Raw genomic sequence first — 17,509 nt, forward strand, 5'->3', positions numbered from 1 at the left:
TCATTATTCAGTTTGCTGATTTGGCAGCTGAGGCCCAGGACAATTCACCCAAATTCACACCACTAGATAAAGATATGGGGCTTAATTTTTAGTTTGAGTGTTGGTCCTAGCCAGATACATGCATTTACTAACCACTTGGCCTTGTCTATGAAACACAGACTTTGATTCTGTACGTTTAATGCCCTTTTAGAATGGCATTAGGCTCTGGCTACAGTAAGCAGGGATGGGACCAGAGACAAAATCTCCCAATTTTGCCTTTAAAATGGATATAAGGGAAAGAAGATTGTGCTGGGCCCTTCCTGCAATTGCACGTCATGCTCGAGGAAAGCAAGAATAGCTTCTGCTTTGTTGTTCATTTGTTTTCTTGTCTAAAATGCTAGTTGGCAGCAGTTCGGGCCCAGTAACCCCTACTGCGGAATAATTTGCTGCTTGTAGCCGTCCTACTTACTAGTCATAATAGAAAAACCCAAGTGCACCTTGCTTCACCCGTAAGAGTCACATATTTGGCAGACTAAGTGCTCTGATAAGCTGATGGCATTTGACAGGAGGTGAGTGAATTGGCCTTCCTAGGTAAGGACTGGCAAAGCCAGCCTCAGTCACTCAACACCAGCCAACTGAACACGAGGAAGTGGAACCTCAGGTTTCTATTAGAAATTCACTTTCACGAAAGAGTGATGCCCACAGTTTGGCATTGCACTCAACTCTTATGAATCCAGTGTCTCTGTGCCAGGCTCTGTGCTAAGAAGCGTATGAGTTAAAAGTCTTTTTGTTTTTTCCTCTCCGTGGGCATTTTTAGTAGAAGCTGCGGTGTAGGTGCTGCCTTATCTGTTTTTGTGTGTGTGCGTGTGTGTGTGCGCACGCGTGCGCGTGTGTGTGTTGTTTTAAGGATATCGATTGTTAACACAATGACAGGTCAGGAGATGGAAGGCACAGTCATTAGCTGCAGCTGCCCTCATAAGTTGTTATAGAGCTCAGAGAAACACTAATGGATAAACAAGGTCGACAGGAACACCAGGGGCCAGTGCAGAATGTCCCAATGTGGCCAAGGCTTAGCCAGGCCTTTCTTTCCCTAAACAGCAAACAAAAAGCATTCCTATTGCTATTCGGGTAGGCAAACTAGACACTGAACCACGAATGCCTTGCCCATCATATCTCAGGGCAGGAGAGGATTTACAAGTTGCCCTCTCTGCACAGAGATGGTGTAATACAGACGATCCGTGAGTACTGACACTTGACCTTTGGGGTATTTCTTCTTTTCAGTAATGAAGGGAAGTGCTGGCTCACGTCCATGAATTTGGGGCAAGAGGCACAGTCAGCATGTAGTGAGAATGAACTAGTGCTTTATATGCACCACCTAATTTAATACCTACATTTATTCTAGGCAGTATCATTTATCATTCCTGCTTCCCAGACAGGGAAACTGAGGCTCGAAGGGATCAAGTTACTTGCCCAAGTTCTCCATGGAGAACTCAGTCTTGAATGTTGAACCTAGAATTCAAGCTTGATCTATTGGAACCAGGGTGACCGATTCACCACTGTCAGCTTGAGACTTTCTCAGTGTTAGCACTGAAAGCCCACAGCCTGGGACCCAGGCAAAGTAGGATGCTTGGTCACCTGATGGAAATAGGGAGGTTTAGGTTAGAGTCTTAGACCTGAATCCCCGTATCTGCAGAAAGCTGTAGCTTAGATAAATGGTCTCTAACGCCTTAGTATTTAGAGTGTGGTCCACAGGACTAGCAGCACCGAGAGCACCTGGGGACTTATTAGGTAGGAGGACTCCCAGGCCGCACCCACACCTACTAAATCAAGAGCTGCAGTTTACTATGATCCTCAGGTGATCTGTATGAACATTAAATTTTGAGAAGTATGGTTCCAAAATCCTTTCTAGAACCATACCACTGTGATTCTGAATCAACTGGCATAGCATGAACCTCGTTTGGGTAGCAGCTCTATAAAGAACCCCAAATAGAAAGGAGGGGGCTCATCTCTTCGGGACTTCTGCTCTAGAAGCAAGGGGGCAGCACAAGAAGGTTGTCATCAGGCCAGGACTTTCTGCTTTATGCCATGGGCTGATTTCCCTAAGGGGAGTCAGTGTATTGAGGGAGAAAGAACACAGACTTTGGGTTCAGGGGGACTTCTTCTACTGGATTCCTGACCGGGCTGCCTGGGTGACCTGGGGCAAGTTGGGAACTCCTAGGGCGCAGGATGAGCTCTGTAAAGTGGTTAAAATTACCTATCTCTGAGGTTTTCAATTCTGGCTGTCCTTCAGAATCAAGGGAGGCATTTGAAAAGAAAATGCAGATGCCTGGCCTCCACCCCCAGAGAAGGAGATTTCACTGGATTGCAGTGGGGCCTTGACCATAGCATCTATTCAGAGTTCCCCCGGGGATTCCTTTGTGCAGCCGGGATTTAGACCCACTGATCTGCTTTTAAGGATGCGGGTGAGGTGCAATGAGTTAACTCATGCCAGCACCTGGTGCAAAGCGGGCACGCAGGCTGTTAAGCCCCCTTCTCTGTCAGTGGTGCCGCCTCACCTGTCAGCACCAGGCCTGCTCTCCACAAACAGGAGTTGGGAAATACTCTCAGGGAACCAAGAGGTCCATAAAGCCCATGCCTTGGGCTTTTCACTATAACTTTCTTATTAACTTACTATGCATTTTAAAGTTAGGGAAAACCAAGCCGCTGTGCTAAAAAAAGAAGTAAACCAGAAGGTTAGTGTTTAAGATCTTAAACTTTTTTTTAAGGAAAAAAAAGCCCTTTTTTTTTTTTTTTTTTAAATAAGCTGCCCTCTAAAGCGCCTTTTAGCTGATAACCTTAGGATATGTCCCTTAAGGATCCCCATAGCCCTCTAAGGTATATCCCACCATCCCTCGGAGTAGCCCGTTGAAACACCTGGTGGTAATCATGTGCCTTCCACATCGTGCCCTGAAAGGGCAATTCTCCCGAGCAGTTACTGGGGCATTGCTTCTAAACAAGGGCACCGTAAGTTATGAACTGTCGCAGGGCTTTACAAGAAGGCTTTGAGAGAGATGCTAATAACTCCATACAGGAAGGGCAGAATGTTTTGCCTTAATTTTTTTTTTTCTTAATAGCAGGGCCAGTCAGCCAAAGAAATCAGTCTTTAAAAGTCCAGCAACACATGGAAGGATAGGTAAAATCGATATCAAATCCCCCTTCCCTTCCCAAGCAACTATTAATAAACTCCCTCAGCTTTCAACGTGTCTATTCCCGTTAGAGTCTTGGACAGGAAGGAATATGGGGCACAGAATCTTTACAGAGGGTTTCCTGCCCAGCTCACTTTCTCTCCCCTGCCTTTGCTCTTGCAATTTCCCTTTGTTAAAATCACAAAGAACAGATTCGATATGGCCTCGCAGGTACATCTGATCCCATCATGCAAGGGGCTATGTGAGGATGTACTCAAATGTTTCCTTTCTCAGTACACTCAGAAATCCCTGCTGGAATGCTAAACTGCATAACTGAACATATATTTCCAAGTTGTTATTTTTTTTCAAGCTCGCTCTTCTCTTTCTAATTCACTGGGTTTTTTACATCCTCATAATAAGGCCCATTCACATGGTGCTTTGCATATGGTGAAGCTTGCATTCAGCAACTCATTGAACCTCGCTGTCAAACAGACTCTTTAACCCACTGTACGAATGAAAAAGTTGACGCAGAGACGGATTCATCAATTTATCCAACGTCATGGTACCAGAAAGTGACAAAGTAGGTACGTGAACCCAGAAGATTGGCGAGGGGCTGCTGAAAGCTCTTCAATGATAGTCCTTTCCCTCTAACTTGTATCTTCCCCCAAGCAAACCTCTTGCTGATAATTGAGATGTTTTTGCAGAGACACTGTCTCATTTAAAGCACTACTCATATCAGGTGGAAGATCTCCCTCCAGGTCCTCGGCCAGTTTGCCCTGAGGTCTATTTCCTGATGGTCCCCTGGGCCACCCAGGTGCTGACACCTGCAGGATGCCCTGCCCAGGCTGCCTTGTCAGTTGGCCTCTGGCTCCATTCTACCAATGAGAGGCCAAGGCAGTGCATTGGAGCGTGGGCAAAAGGGAGAAGCCAGGGTGGGGATTTCTCTGTCTCTCTCCATGCCAAAGGCTGACTCCTTCCATCCTTTAATGTCTTAGGTCTGCCATGATTCCTTGGGCCCTGGCCTTCAGGCCCACGTCTCTAGTCTTTCCATCTTACAACTACCAGTTTCTTGCTATTGCTAATCTCTGGGTTGCCTCACCCAGCCCCCATGTGGCTTCTCAGCAATTCTATCACCCATCTAACAAATTATCTGCATTAAGTCCTTTGTGAATCAGTTAGCATGTTTCCTGTCTTCTGATTTTTTTAAATTTTTATACATTTGTATATTAGGCTGGATATAGAGGGAAAAAGTAAGGAAGAATCAAATTTTACTGGCGGCTTACCATGTACTTCCTGGGTCTTGGCACTTTCATATGCCTTGTATATTTTAGTCCTCAAAATAGAACTGTGGGAAACATATTATCATTATTCTCCTTTTACACAAATCTGGATATCAAAAATGTGAGGTGACTTGCCTAACCATATAGAGCCAGTAAGTGGAACAGATAAATTCTAACGTAGGCCATTTTTCCTTCTTTTATCAGTCACGGAATAAAGACCAGGCCGACTCCATCTTGAACAAATACTGGAGACGGGTGTCATTGTAAATATCGAAGAGTTTGTAGCACAAATGACCTGGATTTTTTCTTCTTACAAGCTTTGAGTTAAATAGTGACACAGCAGGAATAGATAGCCTATAATTAATACAAGCCTTAATATCTAACACTGCCTTGGAAAACCAGAGGCAGTGGAGAAAGCTGGGTCCTGCCTGAGGCCAATTAGTATTCTAATCTAATATTCTACTTGTGGTTTTTTTATTATTAATTATTTGACATAAAAAACAAGGCCGAATAAATAAAAGTAAGAATTATGTTCAGACCTCTGTTATTAATTGTGATTCCACCCAGTCAAAACACAAACATACCTTATTTCCCAATCATCTGTATTCATTTCTTTAGCTATCAGCTGGAATACTTTTTCTAGCATTATTGTTACAAATAATCTTCCATTCAAAAAAAAAAAATATATATATATATATATATATCCCCCTGTACTTTTCTTTCAAGTGTAAAGAGCACTGAAGTAAGCCACAGAAGGACCAAACTGGAGTCTTGGCCTTAAGGTTTACTAGCTGTGTGACCTTAAGAATGTTGTTTCAGTCATCGGATGCTCAAATTCCTCATCTCAAAATAGAAATAATTGTATTTTATCTACCTCCTGCAATGGGTCATTTGAAGTATTAAAAAAAGCATAATGGTGATGCATTTCGAAAAATACCAGTTGCCATACAAGTATAAGGGACCGTGTTTATCAAAGTGCGTTTACATTCATTATGGCGTTTTTATCCTCAGAGCAATCTGCCACAAGCACTTTCCTTCATCAGCAAAACGCATGAATATGAAAAAGGTAAGTGTGAAGAGCAACTTTACAAAAGTCTTGCAAATAGTAGTCAAAATTATCTCCATTTTCTTCAGCTTTCAGGAACGACAGTCTTCAAAACTGGTGGCCTTCCTGGGCATTTGTGGCTACCTGCACAGAGCGGGCTTTCGTACCTCCCCCAGCCCCGTGGCAAGAGCACGTCAACATCTGGGGCAAACTCACTGAAGGCAAGTAAAGCAGAGAGCTGAAGCTGTGATCAAGTGAATGGATAAAAAGTGCAATTCTACTGCCTTATATGCTGATTTTAGGTATCTTTCAGACATTTTTGTACATTGGTCTTAATATTCTATAGATCTGTTCCTCTTTACACTGCAGAGTCCTATGAAGAAAGACGTAAATGGAAACAGAAAAAAGACTGTAGAATTCCTCACATGTATTTTAAGATCCAATTTCTAAGGACTAGTCCTTACCTTTAAAGATTAAAAAAAAGGCAGCTCAAATGTTTTCACAGGAACAAAGAGGAGCATTTCTCTTGTCAACACACATATACCAGTTTTCACTGGGGACATCAGCCTTAAAGGCTCTGCTGAGGAAGTGGACAGCCGTCCTCCCTAATTCTCCAACCCATTCAATGGTGCACCATCAACACCTATTTGGAAGTGCCTATGCACCTGGCACTGAGCTAACCGGGGTGCTGAGGATACAGGTTCAACAGCATTCATTCTGTAAAAGAACTCTCAGCCCACGCACCGCATCCCCACCCCACAGCTCTCATCTCCCACCAGGTACAATGATGCTTTGGGGCGGACAGCATTTGCTCAGAACACCAATCCTGCCACTGCGGTCTCCCTCCTGACCTTGGCCAGGTGACTTCTCTCTTTCCTCCTTACTTACGGAAATGGGATACTGCAAGGGTAGGAAAAAAGAGAAGACGGAAAAGGTTGATAAGGAGAAGGGGTTCAGTGCATCCCATCCAGTGCTCAGTGGAGGTTCACGTGTATTTCAGGTTTTGGAGTCAAGAGGGTTTCCTGGGAATACCCTACATTTTAAAAGCTGTGTAGGGCACCTGGGTGGCTCAGTTGGTTAGGCGACTGCCTTCAGCTCAGGTCATGATCCCAGGGTCCTGGGATCGAGTCCCACATCGGGCTCCCGGCTCAGCGGGGAGCCTGCTTCTCCCTCTGACCCTCTCCCCTCATGCTGTTTCTCTCCTGCTCACTCTCAAATAAATAAATAAATAAATAATCTTTAAAAAAAAATAAATAAAAAAAAATAAAAGCTGTGTAAACCTGAAGCTCACATGCAATGAAGCCCGACTTCCAGGGGCTTCATAATGATTTTAACGCTGCGACAGAGCAAAGCGTCTTCCTATTTTCAACCCTAGCAATTTGGTCCAAGCATGATCTCAACCACTTTAAGCTTTGGTATTTCTAGCCACCTCTTAGGCTGTATTTTCTCTTAATGCCACCAATCATGTGTGAAATTCTGTTGCAAAACTAATCTTTGTGGGAAATGATATGTAATGGCTTCTTTAAAGAGAGTCAGAGAGAGAGGGCAGCAGCTATGACCTTTGTTGTTTTTTGACATGTTTTTCATAGTGTAATACAAATGGAAACATCTCTTTCTCAAGGTCAAAGTAGAGATAAGTTTCTGCTTGTACAAGCATCACTCTTTCTTAAGGAGAAAGACGCTTGAAAATTATCCTTAGGACTTGATCTTTAAAACCTCTAATGTATATAATGGTTGTTAAACTTGAAGCCAGCAGTGCTAAAAAAAAATAGTTTAATATCCATCTTGTTAAACCAATACTTAATGATTTACCTTTTAAATGATGTGAAAAGACTTAAGAATACATAAAAGATGTGAATGAGGAATGAAATTCAGATAGTTACATAAAAAGGCACTATTTGATGATCCAGTATGACGCGCACACACACACACACCAACAACACATCTTGCCTTATCAGGGGAGGTTTCAGACAAAAGCAGCTGTGACCAAGTCTTCGGGAATGGAAGTCAGAAACCACTAATTTAAATTTTTCATTTGTTTTTTGGAACAATTATGCCACCCACAAAATGGTAACTTTGCAAATCGTCATTATCTCATGAATTTTGGAACGTATCCCTTAAATAAAACCATCTCATTTCCATATAATTACAGCAACTAATAAGGTCCTTAAAAATATTTTTTTTTGCTCAAAATTTAAGAGTGTAATAAGGATTCCACGCTACTGGCATATTGATCAAATCTGGAATTCGTTTCCTTAAAATAAGAGCTTCACATGAATTTAAAAGAGAGCTTGCCTTGAGAAAGAAATCTTCATGGTTTCCCAAGTTCTCTTCGATTGCTGTTCCCGCATGTGATCCCTTCTGACAGGATTCACCTGTCACATTCTCCATCCCTGTTATGTAGTAATTTACTGCATGTCATTTAGATTCATTTGTAATAAAACATAATGGTAATGACTTCAAGCTTTAAAAAGGAGAATCTGCACGAACAAGTGCCTTCCTGAGTTATTTTCTCCTCCTGTCAGCCTCAGGAAGATAGAAACACCTCCAGAGCATTTAGAGAGACTCTAGTGGACCTAATTCCCCATAACAGATCACTCAGTACAAACTAATTAGGACGAGTTAAATGTTTCCACTGAAAACACAAAAAAAGAGGAAGGTTTTTCTCTGCTGCCCGCTGTTTTCCACTCATTTCCTTCCCCGGAACCTTGCCGCTTACCTGTTTTCCTAACAGACTGCTTTAGAGGTGAAACTTGATGGTTTAGCCACAAGCAAAAGGGTAAATGCTGACGTGAGAATGTTCTCAACATCCCAGGGGAAAAACAAAAGTCCTTCTTATGACAATGTACAAACGTATCTATTATAGGCTGGGGAATAGGTTTCTGGGCTAGAATTTTCCTACCAGATTTTTTCTAGCTGTTGTATCACAAGTTTCCTCAATTATGTATTTCTCGTTGGGACTGGCACCCTGCTAAGTATTTTTTCTATTTTTCTCAGGCATTTTAAGGAACACAGCTGATCCAGAAGGAACACTAAGCTGAACTTGAATGGCCCTTTCACACTTTCTAGATTGTGTTTGCCCCTTTCTCGGGGTTTATTTAATACACTGTTAATAGTAGCATTTAGAGTGGGCTCTAATATTTGTCTCTCAGTTCTGCTCATTTGTTTATTTCCTTTTTCCAGGTTATGCTCATGGAGCAAGCCCCAGCCTCTGATTGGCTGTAAGCTCCCCAGAGTCTCCAGCTGGTGGACTCAGGCCTGAAAACATCTTTAATTTCAGCCCCACAGAATTTCCTCAGTGCCATCGGCCTCCCGTTTTCTCTCCGGATGGCAAAGGATTGAGACATGGCACCTCCCTGGCCAACCATGGACAATTTGTGAGGTTGACATGACCACTGGCAACAACTCACCACTCCAGCAGTGGAGAAATGTGGTGGGCCAGATGGAAAGCGGGAGATGATTCAGACATACGGCGCATAGAGCTGGAGACAGTACATGGTTACAACCTTCTGCCAGGCTCTGACAAATAGCCGGATGCACTCAAGCAAAGAACATGCCCTTCATACCAGCATACTCCTCTTAACCAAACTGTAACCCAGCAGCTCAGGTCTGTTGTACTGACAACCACCCACAGCCTCTCTTCCTTAATCTGAGGAGAAGCCTCCCAGCTGCCTTGCTTTTATTTCTGGATAAATTATTAATGGCTATTCATCCTTGGCACATGTAATTTTTAACTATGTAAAATATTTATGGGGGTGGGGAGGGAATTTCATACGTATTCTTTTTCCTTGCTTTTACTGTAAATCCCAATCAGGTTGCTGACGGGGATTTTCCTTGCTTCTTTCTCCTCTGTGAACCTTATTTTTAACTCCAAGTAATAAATGCAAGATCGATAGCATAAGTAACAAAAGTATCCACGGTGACTGAACAGCAAACTCTTAAATCACTGCACAGTAAGTGCAAATGAACAATTATTGAAAACACTACACTAAAATTTCAATAGGAGATAAGAGTGAGGCTTAAGTCATTAAAAGGGTCCATTAGTCTTGTAAGTCTGAGACAACACACTCAACACATGAGGTATTCTTGAGAACTGGAAATATTACATATTCCACCCACTTGCACACACACGGAACTGACTCCAACTGAGCAAGGATGGGGTCCAGTTGTCCAGTCCCTAAGGCGAAAGAGACACACAGAAAACCAGGTAGGCTGAGCCAGCCTGTCCAGGCAATGATTCTTCAGTTATATTCGAAGGGGGGTATTGAGCAACACTGACAAATTAGATTATTTACAAGGGAAATAAATATCCTGCTTACATATCAGTTTACCTGGCGCTACAGCATCACCATGCTCCTCATCACTCCCTGCTGGAGATGCAAATAAAAGTCTTCTGCCGCCTCAACTCCATGCCCACGAATCACCAGAAAAGTCCAGGAATGCAGCCCCACTTTCTCTTTGTCCATGTTCTCCCAGACTCAGTTCAAAAATGAAGGAAGTAATGGGCAACTAAACTACAAAGTGGAAGTGTTGTTTTCAAAAATTACCTGAAATAGCTAAAATTTTGGAAAAACCAGCAAACACACACACACACACACACACACACATACACACACGTAGTCTTAGAGATTTGCAAACATTAGGATGCTAATAAATCTTGAAAATGCCTGGGTTGTTTTGCTCCATTCTTCTTGCCCTACCTCTTATACCATGCATTTTATTAGAGACAGGTGGGCTCTCAGAGTTCTGAATGTCTAACAGCTTGAGCGAGGGGCTGCATAGCATAACCTGAAATAAACGGCATTCCTGAATACCCACGATTTCCTCCAGGAATAGAAAAACGTATCTCATGCTGGAATTATGGTAAGACTGAACCCTGTTCATGACACAGAGGGCAACTTCAGCTTTGCCTTTAATAGAGTATAGTTTCATCTGAAGTAGGACATCACATTTCAATTCATACTATTAAAAACTTGCATTACACACTGAAACTAATTGCCCTGTGAATCACCCTGCTTTACAAGACAGCTGGACTAGCCTACAGTTAACATGAGCTAGCCCAGTGAACATTTCTCCAACAGCCACATGATAATCCAGGACAGCACGGATGGCCACTGACCAGTACTTTTAGACTATGCCACTACTCTGGCCAACCCTCCTTCCTCACCACAACCACATAAGGAATTGTTGCAAGAGGCTAAAAACTTAAGCTAAAATTATACTTCCTACTTCTTATCCCTCAATATCATTACACATGCCGAAATTTTATTTTGTCCAGAAGATATATTCCTTTACAAGATTTCCCATTTACCAAAAATATATTCACGAGAAACACTTGGTGTTTTATCACCTGCCAATAAACAAGCTTACCACCTCCATCACTACCCCTGGAAAGAGGTGTTGTTTAACTCTGGATTCGGCTTAAATTTGGCTATGAAATGAGGATTGTTTCTTCCAAATCAATTTTAATTATTTTTAAGACTTCTTTTCTAAGCTGACACACATTATAGGGAAATCAAAACTGCTGTCAAGACAACTAAAGGCATTCAGCTTTCCCAACTTGCGTTCCTTCCATACTTTCACAAATGTTTCAAAGTCTCAAGAAAACAAAACAAACAGTACACACAGATAAATGCCCAAGAAACTAATACCCCCCCAGCACAAGTTTACCTAAGCACCTCTTTAATCTGAAAAATCACTCTTGATCTCAGATCTCAAACCAAGAAATCACCCAGAGCATTTGCATCTTGGAATCTTCCCTGGCCCCTCTCCAGCTGTTCTCACAAACCTTTTAATATCAGATAGATGCCCTCGGATGATGACGCGGGATGGAACTTACAGAAGGAAAGCATAACTTCAGGGAGGAGGGAAGGTTATTCAGTCCCAATCCTTGGCTTCTTCTCATTTAGTGAAGGGGTTGTGCCTTCTCTCCCAGCAGTAAGTTGCGGCGTTACAGTGCGAACATACAGCTCCCAGCCCGCTTAGAGTGCTCCAGTGATAGCCCACATCTAAGCCTCAGCATGTTTTCTGGAAATGCAGGGAGCTCAGCTGAAAATCTTAAGGGAGCTTTCCAGCGTGGCACACAACTAAACTGCACAAATATTTAACAGCTTCGAGACCTCTAAAGGTTTAAAATAATATGCATTTTGTGCTAGGCTGTTGTAGCTAGAAGGAAAATGGGATGGTATGGAGGAGCGTCCTCAGCTGCTCAACCACGGCACACCAAAGAATGTTTTCCCTTTTTGGCTCAGAATTAGGGAAAAACCAAAATGCCTAATGAAACATTGATACCGACTAAGCTTTCACAGCATCAATAGTATAGGAACTTAGTTTTACATTCCATTGAGTTAGCCCATGACTTCCCACGCCGCACCATTTCTCCTTCTTCACCTAGCTAAAAAAGCCAACTTCACGCAGACAAATCAAGGCAAAGTTTATCCACCCCCACCAGTTTCCTTTCTTTTCCAACTTAAACTCATCCACGACTAATAAACAGCCCCAATTGTAGCACAAAGGAAGCTCTGACGGCTGCACCAGCTTGGTCCTCCACTTGCCAACTGGAGGTAGGTTTAATGTAATATATTCTCGAGGCTTAAAGATTTTTTTAAAGGGCTGCTCTGCCCTGATGAAGAGCTGGACACCCCCAGAATTACATCATCAGAGCTAACACTCACCAAAATACATTATGTTTCTCATTAATCAGACAGCTGGAACCCCACCGCGGCGTCTTCAGCATTAGCTCGCACCCAAGGCTGACACGCAGAGCAGAGCCGTTTCATGCTACATTCGGTGGAAATGTCCCCGGCGTGGAGAGCAGCGAGCGCCGAGCCGGCGTCCTCCGCGGGATGAGCGCCTTGCAGGCTGCCTTTCCCGGGTTACGATCCCCGGCGGCTGGAGCGTGCGCTCCGGCTGCCTGCTGCACTGCCCATCCTTACTGTAATCCGACTCCTCCTTGCGATGTCCTTGCCGCGCCTGTGACATCAGGACTGAGAGTACTACAAACAGACCCCCCCACCCCACCCCACCCCACCCCCGGTTAGCAGCGGTTCCATGAGGTGCTCCGATTGCCTGCCTGGACCAACCATGGCTCTTGGAAAGCTTTGACGAGCCCAGAGACCTGGGAGGGGGCGGAGTGAGGGGCGCGGGAGGTTCTCTTAAAGAGAGAAGGGTCTCCGGATCCACATGGGAGCACACAGGGGAAATTCACCACGGTGCGGGAGGGGAAGTGGTTAAGGCGAGTTCTGCCATTAACGTGTAATTATAGATACACTTTTATCCCGCCCCTCCCGTGAATGTCATCATCTTTGCCAAAATTTAGCCTACCACCCCAAGTTAAAAAAGCAGTGGGAAAAGGAATGGTGCCCTGTGTCTGCATTCTCTTTGCTGTGGGCTTGAGGGTTTGTTGTTTGTGATGTTTATGCCTAAGAGAAATAAAACATTCAAGGGACCATTGCTAGGGCAATAGAGGTTTTCACTTAAGAAATGATCAGATCACAGAAACCTAGTAGTTGGTAAAGAGTTCTTTTTATTTCTCAAGTATTTTCTGAGCTAGGTTGATAGAGAAATGTGAAGAAAAATAACGTGATAAAAGTCACCCCTCAGTTTCACAAGATCACATTTGCTGCTTCCCATAGTAGGTAGTAGAAAGGACTCTGAGCCTGAAATGATCTTTGACCCCTAAAGAGGAGAGACAATTTAGCCTGAAAGATAACCAAGATTGTGTCATAATTCAAGTCTGGTCACTAGTATGATATAGACACACCCATGCACAAGCGCACACAAACTCGCATTAAATTCGAGATGAACAATCAAGAAAAGCAAAGCTTAGCAAAGTCTCTGGCTCCTCCAATAGTCTAATGAATTGCAGTCCTTATCTTACATAGAAAAGGATGTTAGAAAGAAATCCCTGGAAGCAGTGCTGATTAATACTTAAATGCTCAGCATGGAAAATAAACCCATAAAATAAGTTCAGTTTCCTAGGGACTCATCACTTTGGGATCCAACTTAACCACTGGACTATTGAAACTTAAAAATTTCCACAAAAATCTATAAAATTAAGAACTGAAGATAACAAAAGAACTATAGCCTATGGAAGGAAGCAGTTGATATATTTTCAATACAGGTTTTTATAAGCCATGGTAACAAATATTTCTACATTGTGATATTAAAATAATCAGTGGTTTTTCCTTGCACAATCCTGTCTCTATTGGTAGATTTAATACATATTGGAACTAGTGGGCTGAATAGCAGCGTGCTGTGCAATCTTGAAAAAAAGCTAAACCCCCTATTTCCTCTCTGTGAAAAAAAACCACTATGACCAATATCCTCTCTTACAATGGATTATAAAGAATTTGGTGAATGTGAATGGGTAATCATATATAAATCAGGAACATCACAATGAGTCTTCAGGTAAATCAGTGATTTTTTTTTTTTTTTTTTTAGAAATACTCTTCATTGAAAGCAACTTGGAGAACGAAAATTTAAATAGTAAAGAATATTTTTTTACTCCTTTTTAAAAATTAGAAATAAAAAGACGTTACAGGAAAATACTGAAGAAAACACGTAAGTGTTTTTCCTTTTGGACAGATGGAAATCATCCAAAAGTACAATTAATGGCCCTTCCCTCAGGCAAAAGAACCATCTGTGGTAGAGCTTATTCATGAAGCTCATCAGCTGTCCTGACCTCCTACATGGGCTAGGGGGCACTGTAGTTTAATGCTACAGTTTTTGGTCCATTTGTGTTCCTGTAGTTTGAAGATGCAAGCTTTGAGAGTTGAGTTTAAGACAGGAGGTTTAAAACACTAAAGGACTGTCTTAATAATTAATAACACCTTGCATTTGCATGGCATTTTGCAGTCACAAGGTACTTTCACTTATGCCATCCTTCTTACTAACAAACTGACATATAAAAAGGTGGATATTATCAATGTCCTGATGAACAGGACCTTGAACCCAAGGACAAATGAATCTGAGGCTCAGAGACATTAAGCAGTTTTCTCAATGGTGCAGTCAGTATAGTTGTCTTATTACTTGTATTTTGAATTTATGTTAGTGTCCCCAGAAGATTCCTTTCTTCAAAGAAATAAATTATAGGGGCGCCAGGGTGGCTCTGTCAGTTAAGTGTCTGACTCTTGATTTCAGCTCAGGTCATGATCTCAGGGTCCTAAGATCAACCCCCCCCCCCCCCCCCCCCGGCCTCCGCACTGGGTGAGGAGCCTACTTAAGATTCTCTCCCTCCTTCTCCCTCTGCCCCTCGCCCTCCTGAAAAAAAAAAAAGAAAGAAAGAAAGAAGTTATAAATTTCCCATTTACAGTTGCTCAGGTCAAGGTCTTCCCCAATCAAATTATGTCATTGTGTGTTCCAGAAAAAAATGTATCTACATGGGCACGAATGTACAGGCAGAGAGTATTCAGTAATAGAATATTCCAACCTCTGCCTGGTCTATAAAGGATCATTCCTGAAAAAGCAGCATGTAGCCTCTGGAAGAGAATGGCATCCAAGAGGCAACTGAGTGTTACATGCATGCATTGGAATCCTGTTCAACCCCAAAAAAGGAAGGCATCTGCTTTATTTAAAGGGGTATGCCCCACCCTTCCCCAATTAAGGGTTATCTGGACTATCAAGACCTCAGATAGAAACAGTGCTTATCTCTGGATCGAAAACAAGTGATTTTTATTTTAATTGTACACTTTTTACTGTCTCCCCTAAAATTATTTGTATGCGTTATATTCATAAAGGAAAAAAATGCAACTGTTTTTATTTTAAAAAGGAATAACATCCAAATAAAGGCATAGCTGATGCTGGCTAGACATGGGGTTGTGGACATGCCGGCCAGCCTGAGAGATGCTTACATACGTCATGTCCAGGAGAGGACCCAGCCGCTTTTGGGGAAGGACCTGGTTCACACCCCTGAACTTTATCTGTCTCTAAGCTGCTCGGAGAAGCTGGGGGATCCTGAGAGGGAATCAGGTCACTGCTTGCCAGAGAGAAATATACCTTTCATGATTAAAACAAAAGAGAGCTGAAAACCAGTTACATATTTTGAGTGAAAACATTATGGTAGGCGAAGAATTTTCTCTTGGCTCAAATATCCAAATAGCCGCCTGCCTGGATCTCTCCTCTCCGAGTCTTGCTCAAAAGTTTGTCAGCGTAGTGTCCCTCCATAAGAGTTGTCACCATCTGACACACTACTGTAGACACCTGTTTATTTTGATCTCTTCTACTGGGATATAATCTCCATGAGGGCAGGGATTTCCGTTTGTTGTTCACTGATGTATCCACCATCCCTACAGAGTATCGGGCACCCGTTCCTACTCAATAAATATTTGTGAATGAATGAGTGAACATACTGAATACAACCATATTGTGTGTAAAACATCATACTTTTCTATGTGCCTGCAGTCAGTTCTTTGAGGTTGATGGCGTTTTATACAAAATGTTTACACAAATTGAATTTGTCCATGCTTAGCAGCAGCTGTTCCTAAATGCTATGCAATACAGATGCCAGGTGTTATGGCAGGCCACAGTTTGTGAGCTTGCTTGTCCTTTCAAGTTCTCAGAGCTGAATGCGGCAGTGATTTAGCATGGAGTTAGCACAGCCTAGTTGTGTCTTCCAGTGCCTTCCCCTGAGCCTTAGTTTAGTCCATTTTCATTTCTTACTATATTGCAGCAATAAAATTTTATCCAGTGTTCCTAATTCCAGCTTGCCCGAATCCCATCCATTCTCCATATTAGATCATTATTATCTTTTAATAATAAAATAACATTGTCAACGCTACTCCAATTAAAAAAAAAAGAAATGAGGTCAAATAGGTCACATGGAGCCTAATTCAGTAGGACTTTGTAGACCATATTATAAGGACTTTGACTTTTATTCTGACTTATACTGGATGCCTTTGGAATAACATGATTTGACATATTTTAACAGGTTTACTATGACTGATGCATAGAGAATGGATAAAAGAAAGCAAGGGAAGATGCAAGGTGACAATTTAGGAAGACTTTGTGATAATCTAGAAAAGAAATGGTGGCTTGGATCAGGTAGGAGCTGTGGAGGTGGCAAAACGTGGTCAGAGTCTGTACGTATGTCAAAATAGGTCAGTAGGGTTTGCTGTGGGTTGGATAGGCGATAGAAGAGAAAAGATAATGGATTGGGTGTTATACGCAAACAATGAATCATGCAACACTACATCAAAAACTAATGATGTATGTATGGTGATTAACATAACATAATAAAATAAAAGAATTTACAAAAAGATAATGGATTACTGAAGATTGGGAGACTGAGCAATTGAAAGGTTGGGACTTCCACTAAGTGATGTGGAGAAGGCTATGGAAGAACATGCTTTGGGTGGGGATTAGGAGATGGTCAATATGGGGCATCGTAGTTTACAATTCTATTATATATTCAAGTGAAATGTTTATAGAAGTTTGGCTGTATAGGTCTGAGTGACGTTTGGGCTTTATATTTAAATTTGGAAGTCATCGTTTTATAGATGGCAATTTAATCCATGAGGCCAGATGATACCTTCAAAAGAGTATACTCCTTTGGAAGAAGAGAAGAGGGTCAACACTGAGCCCTGGGACATTGTAAGAGCAAGGGGCCAAATACATGGGTACTTGGTGACTGAATATTTGTTGAAAGCATAACAATTTATTGAATGAGTATTTGTTGACATATGAATGATATTTGATGGAAGGCTATTTTAAGCCTGAGTTTGCCTTTGTCTGATATATAACCACCCACCGTTAAAACAGTTTGAAAAGGGGAGAAATAAGTAATTGGTCTATATGAGAACAAATGCCTAGTTCAATTAATCCATGTAGTCTTTTGATTAATTTTTTAGATTGTGTAGACACTGCTATAAACTCATAAATCATTTTTATTCCTAGATTCTCACTGGATGCTTCCATTGAAATTAAATGTCCAGGGGCCTTAGTCTAGAAAATGAATTGCCTACAAGAAAAGAAGTAAGAAAAAAAGTGCTAATAGTGAGCTAAGGAAAAAAAAAAAAAAACTATTAATACCATAATATTCCAAA

At 42.0% G+C, this 17,509-nt stretch overlaps 1 protein-coding gene across 5 annotated transcripts in view; it reads right to left on the minus strand.

Annotated features, from left to right (window-relative positions):
* ZNF385D (zinc finger protein 385D) overlaps positions 1-17,509 on the minus strand; it is an 886,773-nt gene that overhangs the window by 284,704 nt on the left and 584,560 nt on the right. The window contains exon 1 of one of the 5 annotated variants that reach the window (XM_032408790.1): positions 12,143-12,481. The exons of 2 other annotated variants lie outside the window; for them this stretch is intronic. In XM_032408790.1, the coding sequence (XP_032264681.1) occupies positions 12,143-12,164 (22 nt within the window). In that variant the 5' untranslated portion in view covers positions 12,165-12,481. 2 more of the 5 variants (XM_032408788.1, XM_032408789.1) reach the window with 2 other exon arrangements.

Source organism: Phoca vitulina, unplaced genomic scaffold (genome assembly GCF_004348235.1).
Source record: "Phoca vitulina isolate PV1807 unplaced genomic scaffold, GSC_HSeal_1.0 scaffold10, whole genome shotgun sequence".
NCBI classification, from domain to species: domain Eukaryota; kingdom Metazoa; phylum Chordata; class Mammalia; order Carnivora; family Phocidae; genus Phoca; species Phoca vitulina.